We start from the raw sequence: 26,160 nt of genomic DNA on the forward strand, positions 1-26,160 counted from the left end.
CAAACCTCCTAACTCACAGGAGACTCTTCCATAAACCAACTGCTTAATCAAATGGATTTTTCTCTTTATCCACTTGAAAAGAAATACCAAGTTTGAGGAAAATGACTGAATTAAAGCCAAAAATTGAGTCTGTAGATGGTAAATATTGCAGGAAAAGAAAGGTAAGTTCTCAGTGTTCTTGAGGATCCACCACCATATTAAGAGAAGACTGCTGTAAAAGAGAATAACAAGAGGCCAAAGAGACCTTGAAATTCAAGTATATATAACTAAAGTAAATATTCTATACAGTACTGAGGATTAGACTAAGACATTGCTGAAGATCTAATTAGAGATGTGGAAGAAGGGTATATAAGACATACAGAAAACAAAAACATTGGAAATGCAAGAAAAACATTATTTAAAAAAAAACCCACCCAGAACATCTTATTCACATTCCAAAAAAGAGAAAATGATATGAAAAAATTTAATTTGTGAAAAGTGCCTTTTAACTGAAGAAAGATATATGTTTTCAGATCAAAAAGATTTTTTTTTATCTTCCCTCTCCAATGAAAGAGGAGAGGGGGACCAAAAGAAAAAAAAATGCACAACACATATCATAACTTTAAGGATAAGGATTTATTTTAAATTTGTTGAAACAGAAACAGGGAAACATGATAGAAACAAAAGCAAAAAAAAATTATGTCGACAAATTCAGGTTTTTGATGAAAAATTCTAGAATGACAGCAATAGGCACTTGGTTTACCTTAATACAGAGGATCAGAATTTTGTGGAAAATATTTTCAAGGAAAGACTAGATTCTTAACACACAATTGTAATGAAAAACAAAAAGAGATGGAGACAAGCAAGGTGCATAGAGTAAAAGGGGCTGCTTTATTTATATCCATAAGTTACATTAAGTCATTGACATCATTAGTACATATTGCTCATTGTGTAAAGTTACTGTTAGGTGAGCAGGTTTAGGCCCAATGACACTTTGGTGTTGTATAAGACATTTATTCCCAGAAGCTGAGTGTTTGAAATTAAGTTCAAGGCTGGTAAGACTCTAGCACAGAGCTTCCTCTCTCTATTTTTATGGTTTTCTAACAAGAACTGTCTTATTTTTTAACAAACAAATCCATAAATACTGTTTTTAAATAAATAAAGCAGTAAGATCACTTGAAGTATAGATTGGGACTTTTTTTTAAGCACTAGCCCATTCTTATAAACAAACACTGTTCCCATTGTAAAAATAATTCTTAGTATTCCTAGTATTGAAAAAAATATGTAAATCTTGATTGAGTGCCTTAAACACATGCACAAACTTTTTGTTGTAGGGATTTTGAAATAATTCAGGCAATAATCTTTTCCCACTCTGCTATGTTAATTGTAGGAGCTTATATTTTAGCACTCCTGGACTGTCTATTTTTGATCCCTGATTCTTTGATTTTTAAAAATTTTTTTTTATTATTGTTCAAAACATTACAAAGCTCTTGACATATCATATTTCATACATTTGATTCAAGCGGATTATGAACTCCCATTTTTACCCCGTATACATATTGCAGATTCTCATCGGTTACACATCCACTTTTTTACATACTGCCATACTAGTGTATGTTGTATTCTGCTGCCTTTCCTATCCTCTACTATCCCCCCTCCCCTCCCCTCCCATCTTCTCTCTCTACCCCATCTACTGTAATTCATTTCTCTCTCTTGTTTTTTTTCCCTTTCCCCTCACTTCCTCTTATATGTACTTTTGTATAACAATGAGGGTCTCCTTCCTTTACCATGCAGTTTCCCTCCTCTCTCTCTTTCCCTCCCCCCTGATTCTTTGATCTTGAGCGGAGTAGTTAACCTGTGTGTGCACAGGTTCCACATCTATAAAATAGGAATCACAGTATTACCTTGTGGAGGTGTGATAAAAGTTCAATGGGTTAATACATGAATGCATAAAAACTTCACTGAGCATTAGCAGCTAATACATATTAGCTTTGAAAATAGTGATAACTCATCACATTAGACATTTATTTTAAATAAAATATTTGTAATTATACACAGTATTTTCAGCTTAAATATTCTCAAACTTAAAATATCATTTATGTTTACCATTATTGAGCTGGAAATTTTCATCCAGATTCACTAGGTTAAGTCACTTAAAGTATTCAAGGCATGACTTTTTTTCTTTAAAAATTATTAATAGTGATGAATGAATTATTTTTATCTTTATGTAAAAATTCATATATGTAAACCAACACATTTGTTTTTTAATTCTTCAAATATGTACTTTAATGGATATACATATTTATATATACATTTGATGAAATAATGTAACTACTCACTTTTTAGATTTGATAGTTGTTTCCCATATTTGAAGCTTCTATTACAATGAAAATTATGATACAAATCGCTGAAATTATAATTACTGAATCAAGAATTAAGAATATTTTATGTTCTTGATATAAATTTGCCAAATCGCTGCTGTTCATAGAATTTTGCTGTATATGTATCTCTCAGGCTTCTTGTTCAGTAAGTTCCCATCACCCAAATTATGCTCAAATTTTTTTTTCAAATTGATAAAAGGGGCTTGGATTGTGGCTCTGTGGTTGAGTACTTCACAAGCTTAAGGCACCATGTAAAAATAAAATAAAAGTATTATGTTTATAAAAAAATCTTAAATTGACAAACTGATGAAAATGCCCTTTTCCCCCTACAACTTTGATGCATATTTGATATTTCATTTTTATCTTACCAAGGTGACAAAGTATTTCCCTTCAATTTGTATACTATAAAGTTTGACATTTCCTATATTATCTTTCATCAGATTTCATTTTTCCATGGTGTTAAAATTTGACATTTAATAATCATTTCATGAAAAGATTTATGAAACATGAATTAGGCCTAGTCTATTTGGGAAAAAAAATAGACTACACAATTTAGAAACCTTGAAAAGACTGTAGGTCTGATAACCCCCTTTCATTACTGTGATAGACAAAAAGCTAAGCTGACTCTTGAGATTTCCTACCCACTGGTGTACACATCCCATGTAAGCCCTGATACTATGGATAAGGTAGATTTTACTCCTATGCTCAGATCATAGGAGTATATGAACATATCATGTCATAAAAAAGGAAGGTTATCTAGATGGGCCTGATGAAATCATTTTTCTGACTCGGGAAAGAAAGGTAGAGATCTAAAGCATGAGAAGGATTTGGCAAGTTGATAACTGGCTTGAAGAATGATGGAAACATAGCAAGTAATGTAGGCATCCCCTGTTTGACAACCAGTAAGTTAATGGGAAGCTCAGTCCTAGAAGCATAAGGAGATGAGTTCTGCTTATAACAAGAATGAGCTTAGAATTGGAAATTTTTCCTGAGCTCCTAGACAGGAATTTAGCCTAATCACCACCTTGATTGTGTCCTTAGAGGCTCTAAGCCAATTACCCAGTAATACAGTGCCCAAATCTTTAATCTGCAGAATTTTTTTTTTGGAAAAAATGCAACTTTATTGAATATATACAGACTTTTATTTGTCATTCCCTAAATAATACAGTATAACCACTATTTACCTAGCATTTACATCATATCAAGCAAAAAAGAATATAAATAAATCCAAATGATTTAAAGTATACATGAGAATATGTGTATGTTATATGCAGATACTGAACCATTTTATATAAGGGACTTGAACATGTGCAAATTTTGTTATCTGTCTGGGGTCCTGCAACCAATTCTGTAACAGTGGTTCACTTCACCTTTTAAATATAGGCCTCTTCTGCTCTAAGACTTTCTTTTCCTCCTCTTTTTTTTTTTTTAGAGTCACCTATATACATGCAGCAATCATAATGTCTATTCTATTCTGTTGCCCTTCCTATCCCCCCCTACTCCTCCCCTCCCCTCCCATCATTTCTCTCTATCCAATCTAATGGGACACACTTTTTTTTTCTTTTTCTCATCACAACATCATATACGTGTTCTGTATAACCATGAGGTTCTTCTTCCATCTTCCGTGCAACTCCCCTTCTCCCTCTTTTTCCCTCCCACCTGTCTTCCCTATTTAGTGGTAGTCTTCTTCTCATGCTCTTCCTCCCTATCCCGTTTTGAGTCACCCCCCTTATATCAGAGAAGACATTCGGCATTTTTTTTTTGTTGTTGTTGTTAGGGATTGGCTAACTTCACTTAGCATAATCTAATCTGCCGAATTTTAAGCTAATAAACCAATCAACACATTTGTATCTAAGATGTGAATATTTCAAAATCAAGAGAATTACAAATACTAAGTTCACATTGGAGAAGGATATGTTTAATTTGTGGGTCTTTTCCCCAAAGCACTTTACATGTAAATTGATTTTAGTAAGTGTGCTATATTGTGAAATAAAGATAGAAGACATTTGAATGCTTATGGAAAGCTCATTTTAGTGGGCATTTGTATAGTTAATCATGCAACATGATGCTTGTGAGTACCAATATCAGAGGAACTTAACTTTGGAGACCTTGCTTTGCTACTTAGTAGCTTTATGGTCTTGGACAAATTTATTAGTAGTATTAACATTGTTAAATAGGAGCATTCTCAACATGTAAGATGGACAAATAAGTGAGACGATTAATAGAACTTGTATAAATACAGTGTTCATTTTACCAAGGCTAATTTTCAATAAAAGCTTTCCATTTAGTTATAAAAAACATTACATACTATCATTAACTTTTAGTTGGCAAATGAAAGTTTACATTTTTACTCTCTCCTACCATTTTATTTTTCTCTATTACCATTTTTGCTCCCTCCTCTTCAAGGAGTACTAAAATGTATTTTACACAAGTAGTTGTGTGACTAATACTTTTTAAAATATAAATTGGAGCTAGAAATGTAGCTTAGTGGTAGATCACTTACCACTGGGAGGAAATATCTGTGTGTATGTGTTTATTCCACCAAGCACTAATACATAGAATATTGGATATCAATATAATGTTTTTGGTTCACTCTCTTTCTTCTTTCTCTTCACTGCTTCATGCCATGGGGGAAAAACTACTTACGTTCATTATGTCTGGTGGTTTCTGCTGTCCACATTGTATCCCTGTGATAAATGAAATAAGTCAGCTTGAATCTTTGTCTTCAGTCTCAGAGTTCAAAGTTAAACAAATATGAAAAGTTATGGGATTGCATTTGGGGTTTTTTAAATAGTCATATACTTCATTGGATTTGGCAGAAGGGCATGTTACTTAAATTTTTTAATAGACATGTGATACATTCTTTTTTTTTTCTAGGCAGGGAATTAAGATCACACACATGGTATGTGCCAGGTATATTCCAAGCACTTCACATAAATTAGTTCATTTAATCCTCATAACATCCCTGCAAGCATTAATCCCTAATAACAGATTACTGATCTCTTAAGTAGCAGAGAAAACATTTGAACCTAAGGCTAATGCCAGAACCTGGGTGTTTTTCCACTGTTCCAGGCTGTTTGTTACTCTGTATGGGAAGTTCAGAATCAGATGATTTTGATGCCAGCATATAACTGAAGTATGGATTTAGTAGTTGTGCATTTACTTGATTTAATCACACAGTATGAAATGTGCATGACTAATCTCTTCATTGTGTACACAAATGTAACACTTTCTGTACCCAAGGGTACTCAAAAATGAAATAAATTAGTGGTGATACTTGTTTTTTTTTTTTCACCATAGATCTACTATCAATTAATTTAAAATCCCTGATGAAAGAATATATTTTCATACATAATCAGCCTCTGGGTTAAATCCCCAGTACCAAAGTAAATTAATTAAACCCTTTAAAAAATAAATCCACCAGGAGCATAGGTCCAGAAAATAAAGCAGGTAAAACATTAAGTGCTGTTCCCATTTACAGAATGACAAAGATAAGTTAATCAAAACCTTCCTCACTATTCAATCTACAGCATGCTTGAGATAAAAGTCAAACAGTGTTCCAACCACTTGATTTCAAACCAAGTATATTTTATGTTTAGAAATCCCAAAAATATATTTCATTAAGAAATACAGAAAAAACAAATATCACCACATCAATCCCAAAATTATCTTGTGAAGAAAAGAAAGAGAATTTGGATAAACTTTGCTGTTTTTTCCCTTGCTTAAGTCCCACCATGTTTGCAAATAACAGCTAACAGATGCCAGCTCTTGAAAGCCTATGTGTCAAGTCATTTCTGGTTGAATGTTTTTGGAATTTTTATGTTACATTTTATTTATCTATTCATGCATTCTGCTATATGGTTATATCTGAATAATCTGGACAATTTTCTTTCTGGGTAGTCATTTATTTGATCATGTGAATGTCATGGTAAAAGGAAGATGATATAGGAATGGACAAATAAAAACCCTCACTAGTCACATCATCACAGAATTTTAGTCTCAAGATGGAAAAGCCTAATTCTAGTTTGAACCAAAGTTTACAGTACACTATTAATGGAAATTAGTGGCAATGGTTGCTAAAAGTAAAAGTTAAGTTGAATGACCCAAGGTTGACTGAACTTACTGAATCCAGGACAATCTTTATGTTCAAAATTTTCCTAATTACCTATTTAATTATAAAAATCTTTTATACCACTACTTGGCAAGTTAATAAAGGCAATTACATATTTTAATTTTTTTTTCAAAATCAGAATCCAAATGAAGTCTTTACATTAAAATTAATGTGTCTCAAGTATCTCTTTTTAATGCTTTTATACCTGATCTTAGCCAAAAGACAGAGAAGCAATTATGCTTTAATTAGTTTGTTGTATTTATACATAATAATTGGGTTTATTTTTATATTATTATACATGCATAGATTTAATTCTTTTCAGTTCCTTACACCCCACCTTTTCTTCCCTCTCCTAATCTCCCTCTTTTGTACTCCTGTTCCTTCCAATCACTTACTTATTTTTAATTGGTGTTTTGTATATGTACATAAAGGTGAAGTTCACTGTGATGTATTTATACATTCACATAATTGAGTATCCTTACATCCTACTTTCTTATGTTCATGCAATTTTGAGTTGAAATAACTTGATCATATCTTCAAATTTTGCCAGTGTCTAGATTTTATTCATAGCATCTTCATAGTGTGATTTAAAGAGTTATGTGTTTTAAAGTATTTTTTCAAATTCAAATTTTCTGTTTGCTTGTGGTGGCTTTAGTGTTGAGAAGAAAAAGCTTGATGTGGTGATTTTGCAAAATTGCAATGGCAATTGAATAGAATATCATAATGTTAATTTCCTTGGTTCTGATCAATTGTAATTTTTGTCAAGAACTGAGGTAGACATTGGATTTCTTTTGCATGGATTTTCAGCTCATAATGTTGAAATATCTTACATGAATTATTAAAATCACTTACATGTTAATTTTGCCCATACTTTTCAAACCCCATTTTTCATCACTTCTCTAAATGTTGATGTTTTCTATAAAGTGTGCTTGCTCATGCATTCTTACACTTATATGTTTGTGTGTCTACATACACAGATGCATAGATATAGTATTTTATGTAGGTTCTCTAAACACTTTTATTAGTTTTCATCTTTATCTTAATTGCTACTAGAATCAGTAGTTTTTTTCATTTTCATAAAATATACATATCTCCAAATAACTACAAATACTGCTATATAAAAATGGTGCTATTGTATAAAATAAACTTTTGGCTGACCACAAAGCTTCAGCAATTTATATATAAAAGCAAAAGCTCAAAAAAGGAAATTAGGCATATCAGTGTGTAATTTATGAAAGGACAGGCTTTGTGGCAGCTGAAGGTAGCTTGTAAAGCTAATCAAATATATTTGTACTTCCACAGGACGTAATGACACATATGAAATGTTAGCCATCTCTTCTAATTATTGAGTTTAGAATGAATGCTATAGTTGTGACCCGAAAACAACACAGAATTACATAGTGAATAAATTTTTATTTGATATTTTTATCTCATCCTACATTTTTTTAATCCCACCATCACACTTGATTTCTTGGTTCTCTTTTTAAAAAATTTGCCAGTGGACTTTATTCATTTTTTGTGGTACTGTGAATCGAACTCAGTGCCTCACATATGCTAGGCAAGTGCTCTACCACTGAGCCACAACCTCAGCCCTTGTATAAAATTTTTAAATTGGTTCTCTCCCTGTTCATAATTAAGCAGATGGAAAATAATAAGAAGCAACTGATTGAGAATTTATATAGATATGCGTTGAAATTTGAGGAAGATTAAATACTATCCTAGTATGGGAAGAAGGAGTGAAACATAGGGAGTAATGTAGAACATACTATGAAGTCAGACACCCTGGGTTACATCCTATAATAGGTGACCTTGAATAGCTCCTTAATGGTTCTATTGCTTTTCTCTTAAAAGGGAATAATAATAGTTACTGTAAAGATTAGATATTATTTGTTTAGACTTTAGAACAACATAAAAACTTCAAGTATAAATTTATTCATTATGTAATTTTATATAGTTTTCAGCTAGCATTTGCTGTCTGGCTGATGCATTGCTGATTTCTTCTTTCATCTTAGGGCTCTTAGATACTACTTATTAGTAGTAAAGATGGCAGTCTAGATCTTTCTTGGGAAGATTCATACTAACGTGCAGAGCCCTCGAATAAGGCAAGATGTAATATGGTCTGTAGTGTTGACCACATTGTGTTTTAAGATAATTACTTACCTAGGCAAGAACTGGTGAAAACCTGAGCTCAACAGAAGCCGTGAGAATAGAGAAAACATGGATTTCAGAGATATTCCAGAGATTGAAACTGAATGGTTGCTTTTGGAAGTTGAGGAGTTGAGACAGTTGAAAATTGCTCTGGAAAAATAAAACAATATTTTAATAAATAAAAAAAGAAAATGCCTCTGGGATTTTTTAATTTGAGTAACTTTCTTGTTTGTTATTGCTCAGGTAGGGAAGACTGGCTTAAGCAGCAAGAGGAAGTACTTATGGAAGGGAAATAATGAGTTAATGTTTTTAGTCTTGATTTTTGGGGTGGTTTACAGGAGTCCAGACAGTTGGTTGGCTGAATATCAGAGGAAAGATGGGAGGTAGAGACTTGGACTTGACTGTACTTTTAGAGTGATGGTATATTTAGTTTTGTGTCAACATCACACCCTCCTGAAATGTCTGTAAATGTTAATAGAATAATTATTTTCCTAAAAGTGTGTAATGTATAATGCAGATGATTTCAAAAGTCCTTCAAAATCTCTCTACTTGTTATTTTGGAGAGATTTCAAGGGGAGAGATTTACTGTGTATACTGTGATCTCCCCAAGTTGGTCACATCTGGATTTTGATCTATAAGAAATTATAAACATTTATGGTAGATTCAGTTAAGCTTAGAATACTAGAGAACTCTTATAACATTTAGCCATTGTTTAAATGACACTAGTCTTAGTTAACAGACATCTAAAATTTTCTTGAGATGTAAAAGAGCAATTTTCAAATGTATTTAAGTATATTTGCTAAGTATTAAAGTGAAGCTTAATTGTTAGTTTTTATGGGAAAGAAATTATTTTAAAAATTTCCAATAAGACATTACAACAGTTGATTATTTCTCATTATCTTTCCTAGTTTCCCAAATATGATTATAAGATTGTTGAGAATAAATTGATACATGATAAACATTAAAAAATTTTAAAAGTCCATTTCCATTTTGTTTACAGTTTATTTACTTTTGCAGTGCTGAGAATCTAAATTAGGGCCCCGCCCCTACTAGGGAAGCATTCTACCACCCACCTATATCTCCACCCTCTTTTTAAAAGTAACTCTATAAGCTACTTTAAGTAAAAGTTCAAATATAGTAATTAGATAAACATTAGAGACTTTAAAAAGTGTGACAAAATGATAGTATAACAATAACCATGGCCATTTTTGACTATAGGAATTTGAGGATTTGGACACAGACGATTTTCTCACTTAAGCAGCCATCTACTGAGAAGGGCAGGACAAATATTTTTTTGAAAAATTACTGCCCCACTAGAATCCAGATTCTAGGTTGATCTTTCTTAGTGGCTAAAGTAGATTTTAAAATTTGAGGAGTAATTAAGGAAGGAAAAGGATTTCAGCCTCTTCTGCAAATGAAATGGCATCAGGGAGGTGATGGTCTTTGCTGAGGTTTAGTGGCTGGTGATCAGCTTCTGCCTCTGCAAGCAGTATAAGATCATCACAGATGGCGCAGAAAAACTGTCATCAGAGTGTGCCTGGTAAGCATGTGACTTGGTACTCCAGGTCAGATTGAGTTTATTCACCCAGGGAAATTTCTGAAGACTGTCATTGTGGACATTAGCTCCTGTCCAGCTAACTTGTTAATTTTAGAATTTGTAGTTTTGCCTTTAAACATATCTTTTAAAAAGAACCTTTAGGAGGAGGAAGTCAGGACATTTACACACTGAAGAACATACATTCAATTGATGAAACAAGAACGTAAAAGACAAAATATGTATCTCTCAGTGTATACATGTATGTGTAACTCCCTTAAGAGAATTTGTGTTCAACCTTTAATACATATATTCAAAAATTTAAACACTATGATTTGTTAAATGAAATATTGTAACATATGTATAATATAATTGAGCTGTTATTGTGCCATTTAACTTAAAAGTGTACTTGCTTCTTTAGGCAAGGACTGTGATCTTTTCATAGGCATAAAAAGGTTAGAAGAAAATAGCTGAGGAAATTACAAAGTGGCATTACACAAAAAAGAAGAACACATGCAAAAAAAAATAATCCATACCAATAATCACAAAAGTTAGTGGGACCATTTTATAGCAGTGAACTTTAAAAAAAAATTCCTAACAATAAAAGAAATTGATCTATTGTGCTAGGAATTTGGAAAATGTAGAAAACTCTAAATAAGAAAATAAAAATCATAATTCTTCCAACTAGTTTCCTGCAGATACTATTTCAATATGTTTCTCTTGTTCCCTTTTTCTTACACACATGCAAATACTATATTCTGCTATTTCCAAGTAACAGTACACTCTAAAATTCTTTTTCATTGTTGAATATCTGTAATATCAAACAACCTAAATGTTGCCTCAATAGAGGAATTAGTTTAATAGTCTAATATGCAGCTATTAAAAACAGCAATGAAAATATAGTGTCAAAGTGTCTACAATCTATTGAATGGGGTGGGAATATTACCTACTGTGATTTCAGCTGCTTGTTTATATAATAGTTATTTTCATGCCTTTAAATCTTACCTGAAATTCCTGTGCATATTTCATGCATCATTTCAGTACTACTACTGAGAAACCTTCTTTAATTCTCCATTCCTTCTGAGCAGCTCATTCTTGAGTACACCCTGTGGGCATGGTATCTACTGCCATTTTACCAGTTATTGTGCCATTTAACTTAAAAATACAGTTGCTTCTTTAGGCAAGGACTGTGATCTTTTCATTTTATATTCCCTTAGCACCTAGCACTCTGCCTAGTGGAGCTAGATAAATATTTACCCAATACTGAGTCTAAATGTAGAACACTGTACTTTTTATTGTCTTTTATGGGACAATAAAAGGGAACCCAATTTCCAGGAAAACTAATAATCTATTGAGAAATAAGGTGAATAGAAGCCATGAAAAACGAAATATTGAAAATTGCAAGGAGAGAAATGTCCTCCAGACCAAAAGTATAAATAAGATGTTCACATATGTATTCTTTGATTCATGTTTTCAAGGACCAATATAAATACAGCCCCAAAATAGATGTTCAGATTTGTTGGATAAAGTTCTATGACTTGATATTGCATAATGCAATTTTAATGACTACAAATAGGATTGTTAAGTTCTTGTTAGTTATACATGACAGTAAAATCTATTTTGACATATTATACATACTTGAAGTATATCTTCCCATTCTTGTGCTTGTACATAATGTAGAGTTATACTGGTTATGTATACATATATGAACATAGGAAAGTAATGTCCAATTCATTCTTCTGTCTTTCCTATTCCCATTCTCCCTCCCTTCCTTTTGTTCCCCTTTGTCTAATCCAAAGTACTTCATCTATTCTCTAAACCTCCCCCCTTGTTGTGTATTAGCATCTGCATATCAGAAAATTCAGCCTTTGTTTTGGGGGGATTGGCTTATTTCACTTAACATTATAGTCTCCAGTTGCATTCATTTAAAGCCCTTTAGGTTTATACTGAGGAGTAGGATAACTTGGTCAAATGGTGGTTTTATTCCAAGTTTTCTAAGGAATTGCCAAACTGCTTTGCAGAGTGGTTGCACCAAATAATGACTGCAAAGAGCATTTTAAATGTATGTAGAGTTTCAATTCTAAAATTTTTTTATAGTATATAGGTGAGTACATAGACAGTACATCAAGTATGAGTACATAGAGAGTAAATACATCATTGAATGGCACTTTATAATGATATGTATGGGGATATTACTGTCCTCAAAAGAAGATTGTGATCTCTCAGAGATCCTAGGACAGTTCCTTATAGCCATTCAAAAATCTTTGTAGAATTTGAATTTTCCTTTGAAGAGAATATTTAGGAGCTAGATTACTGTAGAGGAAGCTTAATATATGTAAGGTGTCATTTTTCTTTTATTAAATATTAAGCCAGGAGCTAGAGATACAGCATGTGTGAGGCCTTCAGTTCCATTCGCAGAACACATACACACACAATTAGTAAATTAAGTGTTTTAATTATTATTGTGATTAGTTTAGTGAAGTTCCTGCTGGTCAGAGTTCTCAGTTTACTTTTCCCTTAAGAGTCCCAAGTTCTTTCAGTTACAACTCCATGTATACATTTCAGCTAAGAAAAGATGCCAACCTGGGAAGAAAATCATTCTTTTTGTTAAACAAATCTTACTAAAATAGAATCTAGCAAGGCTTTGGCTATATTTATACAATAGGCTAGATGTAATTTCATAAAATTAAGCTTTCATGTGCTTATTCACCCTTTTGAACTAAATGTATCTTAGTAATTGTTGAAATTGTAGATAACAAATTAAGGAACAGAGCACCTCTTTTCAAATTATATATTTATTCCAATTTATCCATTACAATCTTGATTATGTAATTGTGGGTTATTTCTTTTAGTTTTTCACAACTTGTTTTCCCCAAGAATCATGTTTGTGGTATGGTTAAATCTATTTTCCTATGGCTGCATGTGTAGCTCAGTGGTATAGCTTACCTTGCATGCGCAATGCCCTGGTTTCAATTATCAGCATTGGGGGGAAACTTAACCTTTGTTTACAAAGCATTGCCCTTCGTGGGAATCATGTGATCATTTCCAGTTTTACTGATAAGTTTTTTGATACAACAAAGCAATTTATCATGTTTACTTACTTAAACCCTTTAATAGTTCTTAATATTTCCATAGTCTAAAGATCTTAACTGTTCTCTCTCCAGAAAAGATATATATAGAATTTTATGTTTATCATTTGATAGTTAATGATTGCGCTGAGTAAGTGTCCTTTGCTCTTTATGTTATATATTTTGAATTTAACATATAATTGTAGAATAGCCAAAAGGAAGTCATCATAACGGTAATTCTCTATAAACCTGTTCTATAGTACTGTACCAGAGCTCTTGCATTATATATATGTATACACACACACACACATATTTTGGTGCTGCTGGGGATTGACCCCAGAGCCTCGTGCATGCAAAGCAAGCACTCTACCAAATCCCCAGCTCTCTTGCATATTTTTATTGCATGATGTACATGTAAATCTGAAATGATTTTGTCTGAATTATTTTTAAATATTTACTATATAAGCTATAGTTTCTCCCTCTGTCTTATTTTTCTCATAATTGTATTTTGACCAACAAGACTTTACTTTTCTTATTCTAGATTCTGAAGAGGCTCAGTCTGTCAATCCATCTAGTGTTGATGAAAATATTGATTCTGAAACAGAAAAGGACTCTCTCCTCTGTGAAAGTAAACAGATTCTTCCCAGTAAAGCACCTCTTCCATCTGCCCTAGATGAATATGAGTTCAAAGACGATGATGATGAAGAAATAAATAAAATGATTGATGACAGGCATATTCTTAGGAAAGAACAACGAAAAGAGAATGAATCTGAAGCAGAAAAGAGTAGTTTATTTGCAAAACAAGAGAAATCCTTCTATTCTAAATCATTTAAAAGTAAAAAACAAAAATCTTCTAGGGTTCTGTATTCAAGTACTGAAAGTTCTGATGAAGAAGTTCTTCAGAACAAAAAGGTTTCTACTGCATGTTCTATCCCTGAAACATCAAATTCTGATATACAAACAAAAAAGGAATATGAATATAAGCAGAAAGGCAAAGTTAAAAGAAAATTAAAAAACCAGAACAAAAATAAAGAAAACCAAGAGTTAAAGCAAGAAAAAGAGGGAAAAGAAAATACCAGAGTAACAAACTTGACAGTTACTACTGCACTAGATTGTCCAGAAAAGACCAGAGAGGAGGGGAATTTCAGGAAATCTTTTAGTCCAAAAGATGATACTTCATTACATTTATTTCATATTTCTACTGGTAAATCTCCCAAACATTCTTGTGGATTGAGTGAAAAACAGTCAACACCCCTGAAACAAGAACATACTAAAACATGTTTATCTCCAGGAAGCTCTGAAATGTCATTACAGCCTGATCTTGTTCGGTATGAAAATACAGAATCTGAATTCTTGCCTGAAAGTTCCTGTGTAAAATCTTATAAGCATAAGGAAAAAAACAAACATCAGAAAGATTTTCACTTAGAATTTGGTGAAAAATCAAATACCAAATTGAAGGATGAAGATCATAGTCCAACATTTGAAAATTCTGATTGTACACTGAAAAAAATGGATAAAGAGGGCAAAACACTGAAAAAACATAAATTGAAACATAAAGATAGAGAAAAAGAAAAGCACAAAAAAGAAATTGAAGGTGAAAAGGAAAAATATAAAAATAAGGATGGCACTAAGGAACTGCAGAGGAGCATAGAATTTGATAGAGAATTTTGGAAAGAGAATTTTTTTAAAAGTGATGAAACTGAAGATCTGTTTTTAAATATGGAGCATGAGTCCTTAACATTAGAAAAAAAATCAAAATTGGAAAAAAACATAAAAGATGATAAACCAACTAAGGAAAAGCATACCTCAAAAGAGAGGAACTTTAAAGAAGAACGGGAAAAGATTAAGAAGGAAAGTGAGAAAACTTTCAGGGAAGACAAGATAAAAGATCTAAAGGAAGAAAGAGAAAATGTACCTACAGATAAAGAAACAGAATTCAGTTCTTCATGTTTAATTTTAAATGAGGAATCTGTAGGGCTACATTCAATAGAAAAGGAAATGGACATTGAAAAACAAGAAAAGCATACAAAAGAAAGTAAGGAAAAATCTGAGAAACGATTTCCAACTAAAGAGAAAGATGTTGAAAAGACTGAAAGAAAAAATTCTGAAAAAGAGAAGAAGATAAAACATGAGCATAGGTCAGAAAAAGAAAAATTAGATTTTAGTGACTGTGTTGAGAGAATAAAAGAAAAGGACAAGCTATATTCACATCACACAGAAAAATGCTATAAAGAAAGTGAGAAGATTAAAAATAGTACTACTAAAAAAACTGATGACAGAGAGAAAAATAGAGAAAAGATGGATAGAAAACATGACAAAGAAAAAACTGAAAAAGAGAGGCATTTAGCAGAAAGCAAAGAAAAACACTTAGAGAAAAGAAATAAACAATCAGATAACAGTGAGTATGCTAAATCAGAAAAAGGCAGAAGTAAAGACAAAGACAGGGAAGTAGATAAAAAGGAAAAGTCCAGAGACAAAGAAAGTATAAATATAGCTAACTCCAAACACTTAATGGAAGAGAAAAAGTCAAGTACATTAGACAGTAGTAGTAAAGCACAACATGAGAAAACTTTATCCCTTAAAGAAAAAACAAAAGATGAACCTTTGAAAACACCAGATGGAAAAGAAAAAGATAAAAAAGATAGAGATATAGATAGATACAAAGAACGAGACAAACATAAAGATAAAATCCATCTAAATAGTTTACTCAAATTAAAATCTGAAACAGATAAGTCTAAATCTAAATCTTCACCAGCATCAAAAGATATTCGACCCAAAGAAAAGAGGTTAGTGAATGATGATTTAATGCAGACAAGTTTTGAACGAATGCTTAGCCTTAAAGACCTAGAAATAGAACAGTGGCATAAAAAACATAAGGAAAAAATTAAGCAAAAAGAAAAGGAACGATTAAGAAATCGAAATTGTTTAGAAGTTAAAGTGAAAGATAAAGAAAAAGCAAAACATGCCCTAGTTGAATCCAAAAACAAGGAGCTTAGTAGGTCAAAGAGTTCAGAACTTGTTGATGCTTATACCAAGGAGAAACAGTCTAAAGATGCAGTTAGTAATAGATCACAATCTGTTGACACCAAAAATGTAATCACTTTAGGGAAGTCATCTTTTGTTTCAGACAGTAGTTTAAACAGGTCTCCTAGATCAGAAAGTGAAAAGCCCGGTCTCAGCTCCAGATCTGTATCCATGATTTCTGTTGCTAGTTCAGAAGATTCCTGCCATACTACCATGACAACTCCAAGGCCTCTGGTTGAATATGACTCTGACTTTATGTTAGAGGGTTCCGAGTCCCAAATGTCATTTTCCCAGTCACCATTTTTGCCAATTGCCAAATCTCCTGCCCTTCACGATAGGGAGTTGGACAGCCTTGCTGAACTGCCAGAACGGATTAAACCATCATATGCTAATAGACTTCCAGCATCCCATCTCAGGTCATCTTCTGTAGAAGATGTTAAACTAGTTATAAATGAGGGGAGACCTATTGTAGAAGTTCGAAGATGTAGCATGCCATCTGTCATTTGTGAACACACGAAACAATTCCAAACAGTATCAGAAGAAAGCAATCAAGGTAGCTTATTAGCTGTGCCAAGAGATATTTGCCCTTCTCCCAAACCTGAGTTATCATCAAATGTGCCTGAAAAAGACCTCTCAAATGTATCTAACATACATTCCAGTTTTGTAACCTCTCCAACTAGATCTGTAAACAGCAGATATATTTCAACTGATATAAATGTAATCAAGAATACTGCTCCAGTCGGTGCCATGGACAGTCCTGTGCATGTGGAACCATCTAATCAGGTTGGTGTGATCCAGAATAAATCATGGGAGATACCTGTGGATAGACTAGAGTCACTAAGTGCTGGTGACTTTATCTGCACAAATACTAGTATACCTGATCAAGATTCCTCTGTTCCGGGTTTTTGTAATTCAGAAAACAAAGTATTGAAAGAACATCATACTGATTTTTTATCTCTTCACCAGACTGAACTGCCAGGAAACTCTTGTGCTCAGGATGCAGCATCCTTTCTTCCTTCACAGCAACCTTGCTCTTTCCCCAGTCAGTCACTTTCAGATGCTGAATCTATCTCCAAACATGTGTCTTTGTCATATGTTGCCAATCAAGAGCCCAGTATTTTACAACAGAAAAATACTGTACAAATGATCACTTCTGTTCTGGATACTGATAACGAATCTGCAAAAGATATGGAAAATAGTTTCATTCTAGCAGATGTCTCAGTGTACTCTGAAAGCACTAGTCAAGAAGCATCACCAAATTTTGATAAAGCTAACACTTTGTCTATATTACCATCAGAAAAAGATTTTAACGTAAGTGATACCTCCTCTCAGCTAAATACACATTATGCATTTAGTAAACTAGCTTATAAATCTTCCAGTGGCCATGAAGTTGAAAACAGCTCACCTGACATTCAGGTTATTTCACATGAAAAAGAGAACAAATTGGAGAGTTTGGTTTTATCTCATTTGAATAAGTGCGATTCTGATTTATGTGAAATGAATGTAGGGATGCCAAAAGGAAACCTAAATGAACAAGATAATCCAAAACATTGTCCTGAAAGTGAAAAGTGTTTGCTTTCCATTGAAGATGAAGAATCTCAACAAAGCACTTTATCAAGTCTGGAGAACCACTCGCAGCAGTCAGCTCAGCCAGAAATGCATAAATATGGTCAATTAGTCAAAGTAGAATTAGAAGAAAATGCTGAAGATGATAAAACTGAAAACCAGATCCCTCAAAGAATGACTAGAAACAAAGCAAATATGGTGGCAAATCAAAGCAAACAACTTCTTTCTAGTTGTGCACTGTTGCCAGAAAAAGACAGTGAATCTTCATCTCCTAGGGGAAGAATAAGATTAACTGAAGATGATGATCCTCAGATTCACCATCCTCGAAAAAGGAAAGTGTCCCGTGTACCTCAGCCTGTGCAAGTGAGTCCTTCTTTACTACAAGCAAAAGAGAAAACACAGCAATCTCTGGCAGCCATTGTAGATTCTCTGAAACTAGATGAGATTCAGCCATATAGTTCCGAGAGAGCAAATCCATATTTTGAATACTTGCACATAAGGAAAAAAATTGAAGAAAAGCGCAAATTATTGTGTAGTGTTATTCCTCAAGCACCTCAGTATTATGATGAATATGTAACATTTAATGGATCATACCTCCTGGATGGAAACCCTTTAAGCAAGATTTGTATTCCCACAGTAAGTATAAGTGTCACTTGATATACATATACAACAATGTTCAATGTAAATTGTAATGCAGGCCATGTAATTTTTAATTTTCTAGTCAACATTTTAAAAGTAGAAAGAAACAGTTAAAATTAATTGTAATAATTTATGTAATTTTGTACTTGCAAAGAGTCATTTCAGCACCTAATCAATGTAGACAAACTATTGAGATATTTTACTTGTTTTTAACTGAATCTTTGAAATCTGGTTTGTTTACAATATATTTCAATTCAGACTAACCACATTTCAGAAAGTGCCCAATAGCCATTTACAACTAGTAGCTTCCTTACTGGATAGCTTAAGTCTACCATATTTTCTTTTTCTTCCTTGCTTTGCTTTTGTTTTGGAGGAGGTATGTTTTATTTGTTGAAGTCTAATGCCTCTCCATATTCTTTTGATTTTATTCTTTCCAATTCTACGTGGAACCTTCCTCTATTAAAACACTGTCCTTGTATATCAAACTAGGCCTTTCTGTTGTTCTTTATTTACCCATACAGAATATATTTGGGTTTCCCCAGAATGGAGGAGAAAAAAGTTCTCCCTTGCCTATTATAGCTCATGGGACTTGCCCTTGGCTCTTTCCTTCCCTGCCATACTCTTGAAGAATAGACTGTGTATGATCTTTTTCCTGTGTCGTCTCCTATTAATTCCTTAGCCATTACCTACTGGCAGAGAAAAACAGTGAGCTCATGTGTTGAGTCAGATTTATTGGCCTCTTTTCATTTTTCTTTTTTTTTTTTTTGTCAAATTTGACATTGGTACCATCTAGTTCTTCATAAAATTTTCCCCTTCTTAGTTATGATGATGCTCTCTTGTAGTTTCTCTGCCTGACTAATCATCTTCTCTTTCTTTATGACTTCATTTTTATACCCACCCTTTAGACATGAGTTCTCTGACTATCCATTCTTTAGTCAACTTTTTGCTCTATGAGCTCTTCAGATATGGAAATTATCTATTTCTCTGCTTTCAGGACTCTTCCAGGTGATAGTTCTCAGAGATTTTGTACTTAGCCATATCATTTGACTTCCAGAATCAAACAGGTGCCTTCTGAGCATCATCACCTAACTATCCTTCAAACAGTGTCTTAGGTTGAGTTCCTTAGGAAGCAGACTCTGAAATATTTTGTTAGAGGTTTATTAGTTGTGTGTAATCAGAAATAAGTGTGAGGAAGCAGAACTGAAAAGAATGAGAAGTTGAACTGAAATGCAAAACAGTGATCTCAGTGGAATCCTTGGGAGTGGAATGGCCCATCTTACAGGTTGTCCTGCCCTCAGGGAGGGAGCATGCCATTGGGCAGCCAGCACTCTTTCCTGAAAGGTAATTCTTTGAGAGGGACTCCAGCATGAGCTCTCATCTACCAGCACTCCCAGGATCTAGGTAGTGAGTACCTCATTCTTGCATTAAGTCCTCAAGCTCTAACGTGTACCAAAAAAAAATTACTTAATTCATCAATAAAAATTAAAAAGCCATTTTCTTGTTTATTGGCTTTGCATGGGCTGTAGCTTAAAATCCAATTTTTAAAAAATATCTTTTCAGTTGTACATGGACACAATATTTTATTTATTTTTATGTGGTGCAGAGGCTCGAACCCAGTGCCTCACGTGTGCAAGGCAAGCGCTCTACCAATCTGACCCCAGTCTACCTATTTAGCTTCATTTTCTCAATACTATTTCCAGATTCACCTAGTACCTTAAATGAACTCATTATTCCACAGGAATCTCTGGTTCAGTACTTTTGATACCCTAGTGATAGAACTGCTATATATCCCTCTCCCTAAGATGTTCTTCTCACTAGACCCCCTTGATACTTTTCCATGCGTTGGTTCTAGCCATGATGTCACTTCTGCTTCTGTCAAAGCAGAATTACTTGTGTTTTCCTTATCTCTTCCCCATGATATCCTAATTGATCTCTGCCTCTGTATTATAATCTAATTAAGGGATAGGATACTATTCATCCTTTATAGAATAACTCCCAATTTTAGCCCTGAATATCCTTCTGAATATATAAATGTTCCTCAAGATTCTTAGAATCATAGGCCTAATATCAAACCCATTTATCTTACCTCAAAATTATTTGCATGTACAATATGATAAATATTTGAATATATAACATTCTTATTTGATAGTAAACTAAAGTGTTAGTTATTGATGCCTATTCTCCAGTTCCCATACAGGAAACTCCTTGAAGGTTTGATTTCTTCCTCTTTGCTTTCCCATCAAATCTGTCACTAAATCATGTTGTTAAGTCACCTCTTCGACTTTCTTTTTTTTTTTTTTTTTTTTTTTTTTTTTGGTGTGTGTGTTGGGGGGCATAGTACAGGGGAATTGAACCCAAGAATGCTATATCCCCAGAGCTTCCTCTCTAGATATAGCCTTTTTTGAGACTAAGTTGCCCAGACTGGCCTTGAATTTGGACTCTTCCTGTCTCAGCCACCCCAGTAGCTGAGATTACAGGTGTGTGTCACTGCACCCAGCTTCCTTCTTTCTTTATTACCACTGCCATTCAGGGATTTCATTTACTCCTTGAACTATTCACCAAATATTGCATATTCACATATCCATGTTGCATTCACAAATAATTCATAACTATATGCCAGTTACTGTATGCTCACTGTGCTAGTGAGTAGATATCAGAACAAAGCATTGCTGCCTTATTTCGGTAGTTCTCATCTAATAATTTCTCAGTCTAGCCTTGTTATGGTCTGGGTTCATTATAAAACACACCTGATTATTTGACTACCAGACTTGAGGGACTACCAGTTTTCTATAGGCTAAAGTCACAGTTTCATATTTTTGCACACAGTGTTCTTCCTTTACTTTCTAGACTTGACACTAGTTACTACTGGCTATACTTGAAGTCTGCTGACTATCATGTGCTATTTTGCATCATGCTTTACAGATGTTGTTTTGTCTTTCAAGCTCAGTTCAGAAAAGATCAGAAAATTAGAAGTTGGTTTTATAGCCTCACAGCCGCAGAATATACCCAATGCCAGTGCCTTTTAAACCTTAAAAGAAAATTATATTAGCAGTAGTGGCCGAATAGTAATGAATGGTAAGGTAAATTTGTCATTCATAGACTTGCAGCAAAACCATTTGTTAATAATTCAAAGCATGTTAAGCTAGTAACTTTTTTATTTATTTCTAAATTTGATTTCCCCTTAAAGGATAAGAAATTTTAACTGAAATTTATATATAGTATCATAGGCTATATATTATTTATTTAATAGGCTATAATATTAAATGTCATAGGCATATTTAAATTACATTTTTAACACCTTAGTTAAAAAATAAGTTTCAAACAAACCATGTTAGGTTGCCTTCTTTGCACAGTCTCTGCCAGAGAGAGAAGTTATTGTGTGTACCATCATTTTACTCCTGCAAAGGTGACATAATAAAAATTTGATTCCTATGAAGCAGTTCTAAGGAATGTCTTTGCTTATGTAAGAACTCTGTTGTATCAAATATTGTTTCAAAAGAGTCTATAAACAGAGCTGAGAATTATCTGTGATTGTAGTGGATTTTTTTTCTATAGCAAGAATTACTTATGTAGAGAAACATAGCACAATATAGTAGAAAGAGCAGGTTTCCATTTAGCATACATGAGTTAAAATATAGCTTTTGCTACACACCAGCATTCTTGAATGATTCCTTTTACTTTTCTGATCTTTAGCAGCCACATCTGTAAAACAAGAAAAATGTCTGCCTCACCCTGAAGCAGGTTTTGAAATACTGTGATCCTGAAACCTGTTAAAACCTTTATAAAATAATACTGATTTAAGAAGCTCCCATTACTGTATCCCACACCAAATGAATTTATGCTAATATTTACTAGAGATGATGTATGGAATCCAATATTTTGCTTATAGAAAGTTGTGCTTTTGAATTTATGAACTGAAACTTGTTTGTAGTTTAATTTGAAAACTAATGAACACCAGAAATAATAACAATTACTTTGATACTACATTGTTTTTTGTACTTTCCAATATGGTATTATTCATTAGTTTTCTCCTAGCAAATGACTTTTTGTCTTAACAAAATAATTGACTCACATTTATCTCAAAGTCATCACATTTTATAAACATCCCAAAGTCAGTTTATATATTTATTCTTCCATTAAATTCTTACCCTCACATTTTAACCAGAATGTTGCCATTTTTCCAGAAGAAATCAAGGGACAAAAAATAAAACTGCACGACAAGTTTCCCAAATCAAATGAGCAAGGAGAAAAAATATCCAATTTGGTATCTACTGGGGTTTCTAGTAAAAACACACTTTACAGAAACCCTTCAGAGGCTTTCCAAGATTGAATGATAAGAGGAAAATATGTTCCCTTAGAATCTGTCAAGAGAGTATTTTCAGGGCTTCTGGGGCTGAAATATTAAAAAAAAAAAATTCCAAGAGCCTGCTGTGGTGGTATGTACCTGTAATTGCAGTGTGACTGAGGCAAGAGAATCTCCAGTTTGAGGCAGACTGAGCAACTTAGTGAGGCCCTTCCTATCTCAAAAAATATAAAAGGCTGGGAATGCAGCTCAGTAGTAAACCATTCCTAAGTTAAGAGCTCATTCCCCACTCTGCCAAACAAAAAAATCTCCAAGCATAATTTACCGAAGTTGAGGAAAATTGCACAGGAAAAGTTTCCTCAGAAAGTCATATATTTCTTTGATTTTTATCTCTTTCTGCATGTGATATATGTTGTTTGCCAAATTTACGTATTCTGCCCAGACTTCTCACTCCTTGGCTTCTACATATGTCCCTTAAACTTCACAAACTCAACACATCAGCACTGAACTGAATTTACAATAAAAAACCTCTTTCTCCTCTCCACTCTGTGGTCTCTGTCACTATTACCACCCTCTTGTTCTCAAAATGTGTAGGTTTTAATTTGAGAACTAGAGACTTAAGCTAGTTCCTTCCTTTTATCCCTCTTAATCACTAATATTTTTGGACCCTGCCTCATAGCTCCATCTTGCATCTCACACCAACATAACATTGATCTTGTCCCCCTAGTATTATATTCCTTAGAGACAGCAGTCAACCATAAGACCTTTCAGTGATTCCGTGTTATATCCAAATTTATTGTGTTATGCATATTTCTCCAGCTTGTTAATTAAATACTTTATATGTGTGTTGTGTGGGAGTTTTCATGGTCCAGAACTTTGGGAAATGCTATTTATCTAAAAATAAATAGATTGCTTTGTTGCAGGACTTCTTAGAACCTTTAATGTGTAGTTGTGCAACTCCTACGTAAATACATGTATACTGTGTTTCCCAAACATACTTGTTCTGAGATCATTTCCTGGACATTATCTGTATGGACATATATTCTGTGGAAAGGCTGATTTACAAACTTCATTGCTTTGCTGATCTCTTCACCCACATAGCTCACCATTCCTTTCCTCAAATTTGATGTTTCAAGCCAGGCAGGCAGGTGGCTCAGAAGGCAGGAGGATGGCAAGTTTGAGTCCAACCTCAGCAATTTAGTTAGACCCTGTCTCAAATTTTTTAAAAGGGTGGGAATGTAGCTCAGTGGTAGAGTGCTCATGGGTTTAGTTTCCTGTATAGGAAGAAAAAAGATAATCTGAAAGAAATTCAAAACTTCTGGTAGTTTCCTATAGATCCTGTTCTGTTTCTTTGTTTCATACCTTGGATCATGCTCCCCTCTTTTCTGGTGACTATGTCCCTCCCTTCTTTCTACCCCCACCCCCATAGGAACTCATTTCTTCTATTAAATCAAGGAAGCTGTCTCTGATACCCCAGCTTAGATGACGGGATATTCTTCCTCTGTGATAATTGAGATAGCTAGATTTTCCAAAAGTAAAGAGCACCAGACTCATAGCTCTTGTTTAAAGCAGTTCATAGGACAGAAATCGAATATATTACTGCAATTAGAGATCTAAAAAATGATCAGCCCAGTAAGTTATTTGCCATATAGCATTTTCCATTCTGATTGGAATGATTCAATTATTGTGATTTTATCTAATACATTTTGGTTTCCCATAATTCTTATCTGTTAATTATAGAGCCTTAGTGGATCCATGTCCAATTCTTCACTAAGAGATTTGATGCATACTGTTATGATTCTTGTACCATATTGAGAATTCTTCTACTTTCATATGGAATTGACAGTTAAGCTGTCAAATATCCTGAGATATTTTACTTTCCCCTAATACACTGACAGCAAGTATATGCAAGGAAAATACAGATACTCCAAGGGCTAGAGGAGAAAACTTAGGGATCACATCCATATTTAGATATCTTTTTATATTATTAGTAGAGTGCATCCGTATGTTGAGTCAACTTCCTTAACCACCATCTATCAGAAAAAGCACACTCTAATATCAAAATGGAAATGTAACCAGTAAATTTTAATTTTAGAGTACAGATGGACAAATTTATGATATCACACATAGTAATGAAATTTGAAAACTACAAATTTATTAGACCATTTCATCTACTTTTATATGACATAGTTCACTAAATGTAATGCTCAAATGTTTTAGTGTTTGATTTTTATCATGTCCACAAAGAAGCTTATGTCTGTCCTTCACAGTAAATAACTTCCTTAATCCCTCTGATTTACTCTTTGGAATATTCTGTGGCCTCAGAATCAAAACACCTATGCATATTGCACATTCTGCTATATTTCAAACAGTTTGAATTGACTGAGAAGTAACAACCAGTTGTATAATTGGTACCTTTATTTAATTCACAGAACATCAGGATTTTAAGTTATATGCCAGAAGTTTAATTTTAAAAGAAAAAAAGAGCCCATTGTTGTAAATAACTGATTCCAATTTTTTAATTAGATCACACCACCACCTTCTCTGTCAGATCCACTTAAAGAGCTTTTTCGGCAACAAGAAGTTGTAAGGATGAAACTACGTTTGCAACACAGTATTGAAAGGGTAAGATACCTTTAAATACATTTATGCAATAATTTATTTTAGTGACAAAATGGCCTATAATTTATTTTCCATTAGTGGATTTTCCTTATTTAGAGTCATTTTTGGAAATAGTTAAACTGACTTTGTTAGCTTGTACTAATCCAATTAAAGAGAAAAATTTTATACCTCTTTTAGTATAGTTGTTCCATGTTAAGTATATTTTTGATACATAGAAGTCTCTAGTAAACACTTATTATCATTGTTGAGTTTGTAGAATGATAGCAATAGATTCCTAGAAGGATATTCAGATTTCTAAGTTTTTGAATCCTTGGCTTAATACTCCTTGGCTTAATACTGTCCACTTTAGAGCTAAACTATAGAGGCTATGTTTATTTGGCCTTATAGTTCTGCCTTAGTATCTGGTTTTCAGTAGTTAGTCTTGGCATAAAATTATAGGAAAAAAAACAGATTTGTAAAAATCATGAAAGGCATTTCAGTTGGATTTACAAAAATATAACACCTTAATTTTGTGGAAGGGTCAAGTGAATCTGAATATATAAATTGTTCTCCTCCTTCATAGAAATATACAGTCTCCTTTGATTCATACATAATTGGTTCCCCATGACAGAAACTTTTTATGTGTTTTGTACAATGGACTTCTGAAACAATCTGGAATCCATTAGAACAATGTTTTTTAAGTGAATAATGTAGAATTAGTAGAATCACAGAGAGAAGCAACAAATAAAGAAGCACTGGGCATAATTTCCTAACAGCAATAAGCAATTAGGTCATTCAGTGTGTCA

General features: G+C 33.3%; 1 protein-coding gene across 2 annotated transcripts in view; it reads left to right on the plus strand.

The window, feature by feature from the left end:
- Ankrd12 (ankyrin repeat domain 12) overlaps positions 1 to 26,160 on the plus strand; it is a 121,986-nt gene that overhangs the window by 87,629 nt on the left and 8,197 nt on the right. For both annotated transcript variants that reach the window (XM_026412202.2, XM_026412203.2), the window contains 2 exons: positions 13,763 to 18,447; positions 25,280 to 25,378. In XM_026412202.2, coding sequence (XP_026267987.1) covers positions 13,763 to 18,447; positions 25,280 to 25,378 — 4,784 coding nt within the window. The remainder of the gene's footprint in view (positions 1 to 13,762; positions 18,448 to 25,279; positions 25,379 to 26,160) is intronic.

This window comes from Urocitellus parryii, chromosome 13, assembly GCF_045843805.1.
Source record: "Urocitellus parryii isolate mUroPar1 chromosome 13, mUroPar1.hap1, whole genome shotgun sequence".
Lineage (NCBI taxonomy): Eukaryota > Metazoa > Chordata > Mammalia > Rodentia > Sciuridae > Urocitellus > Urocitellus parryii.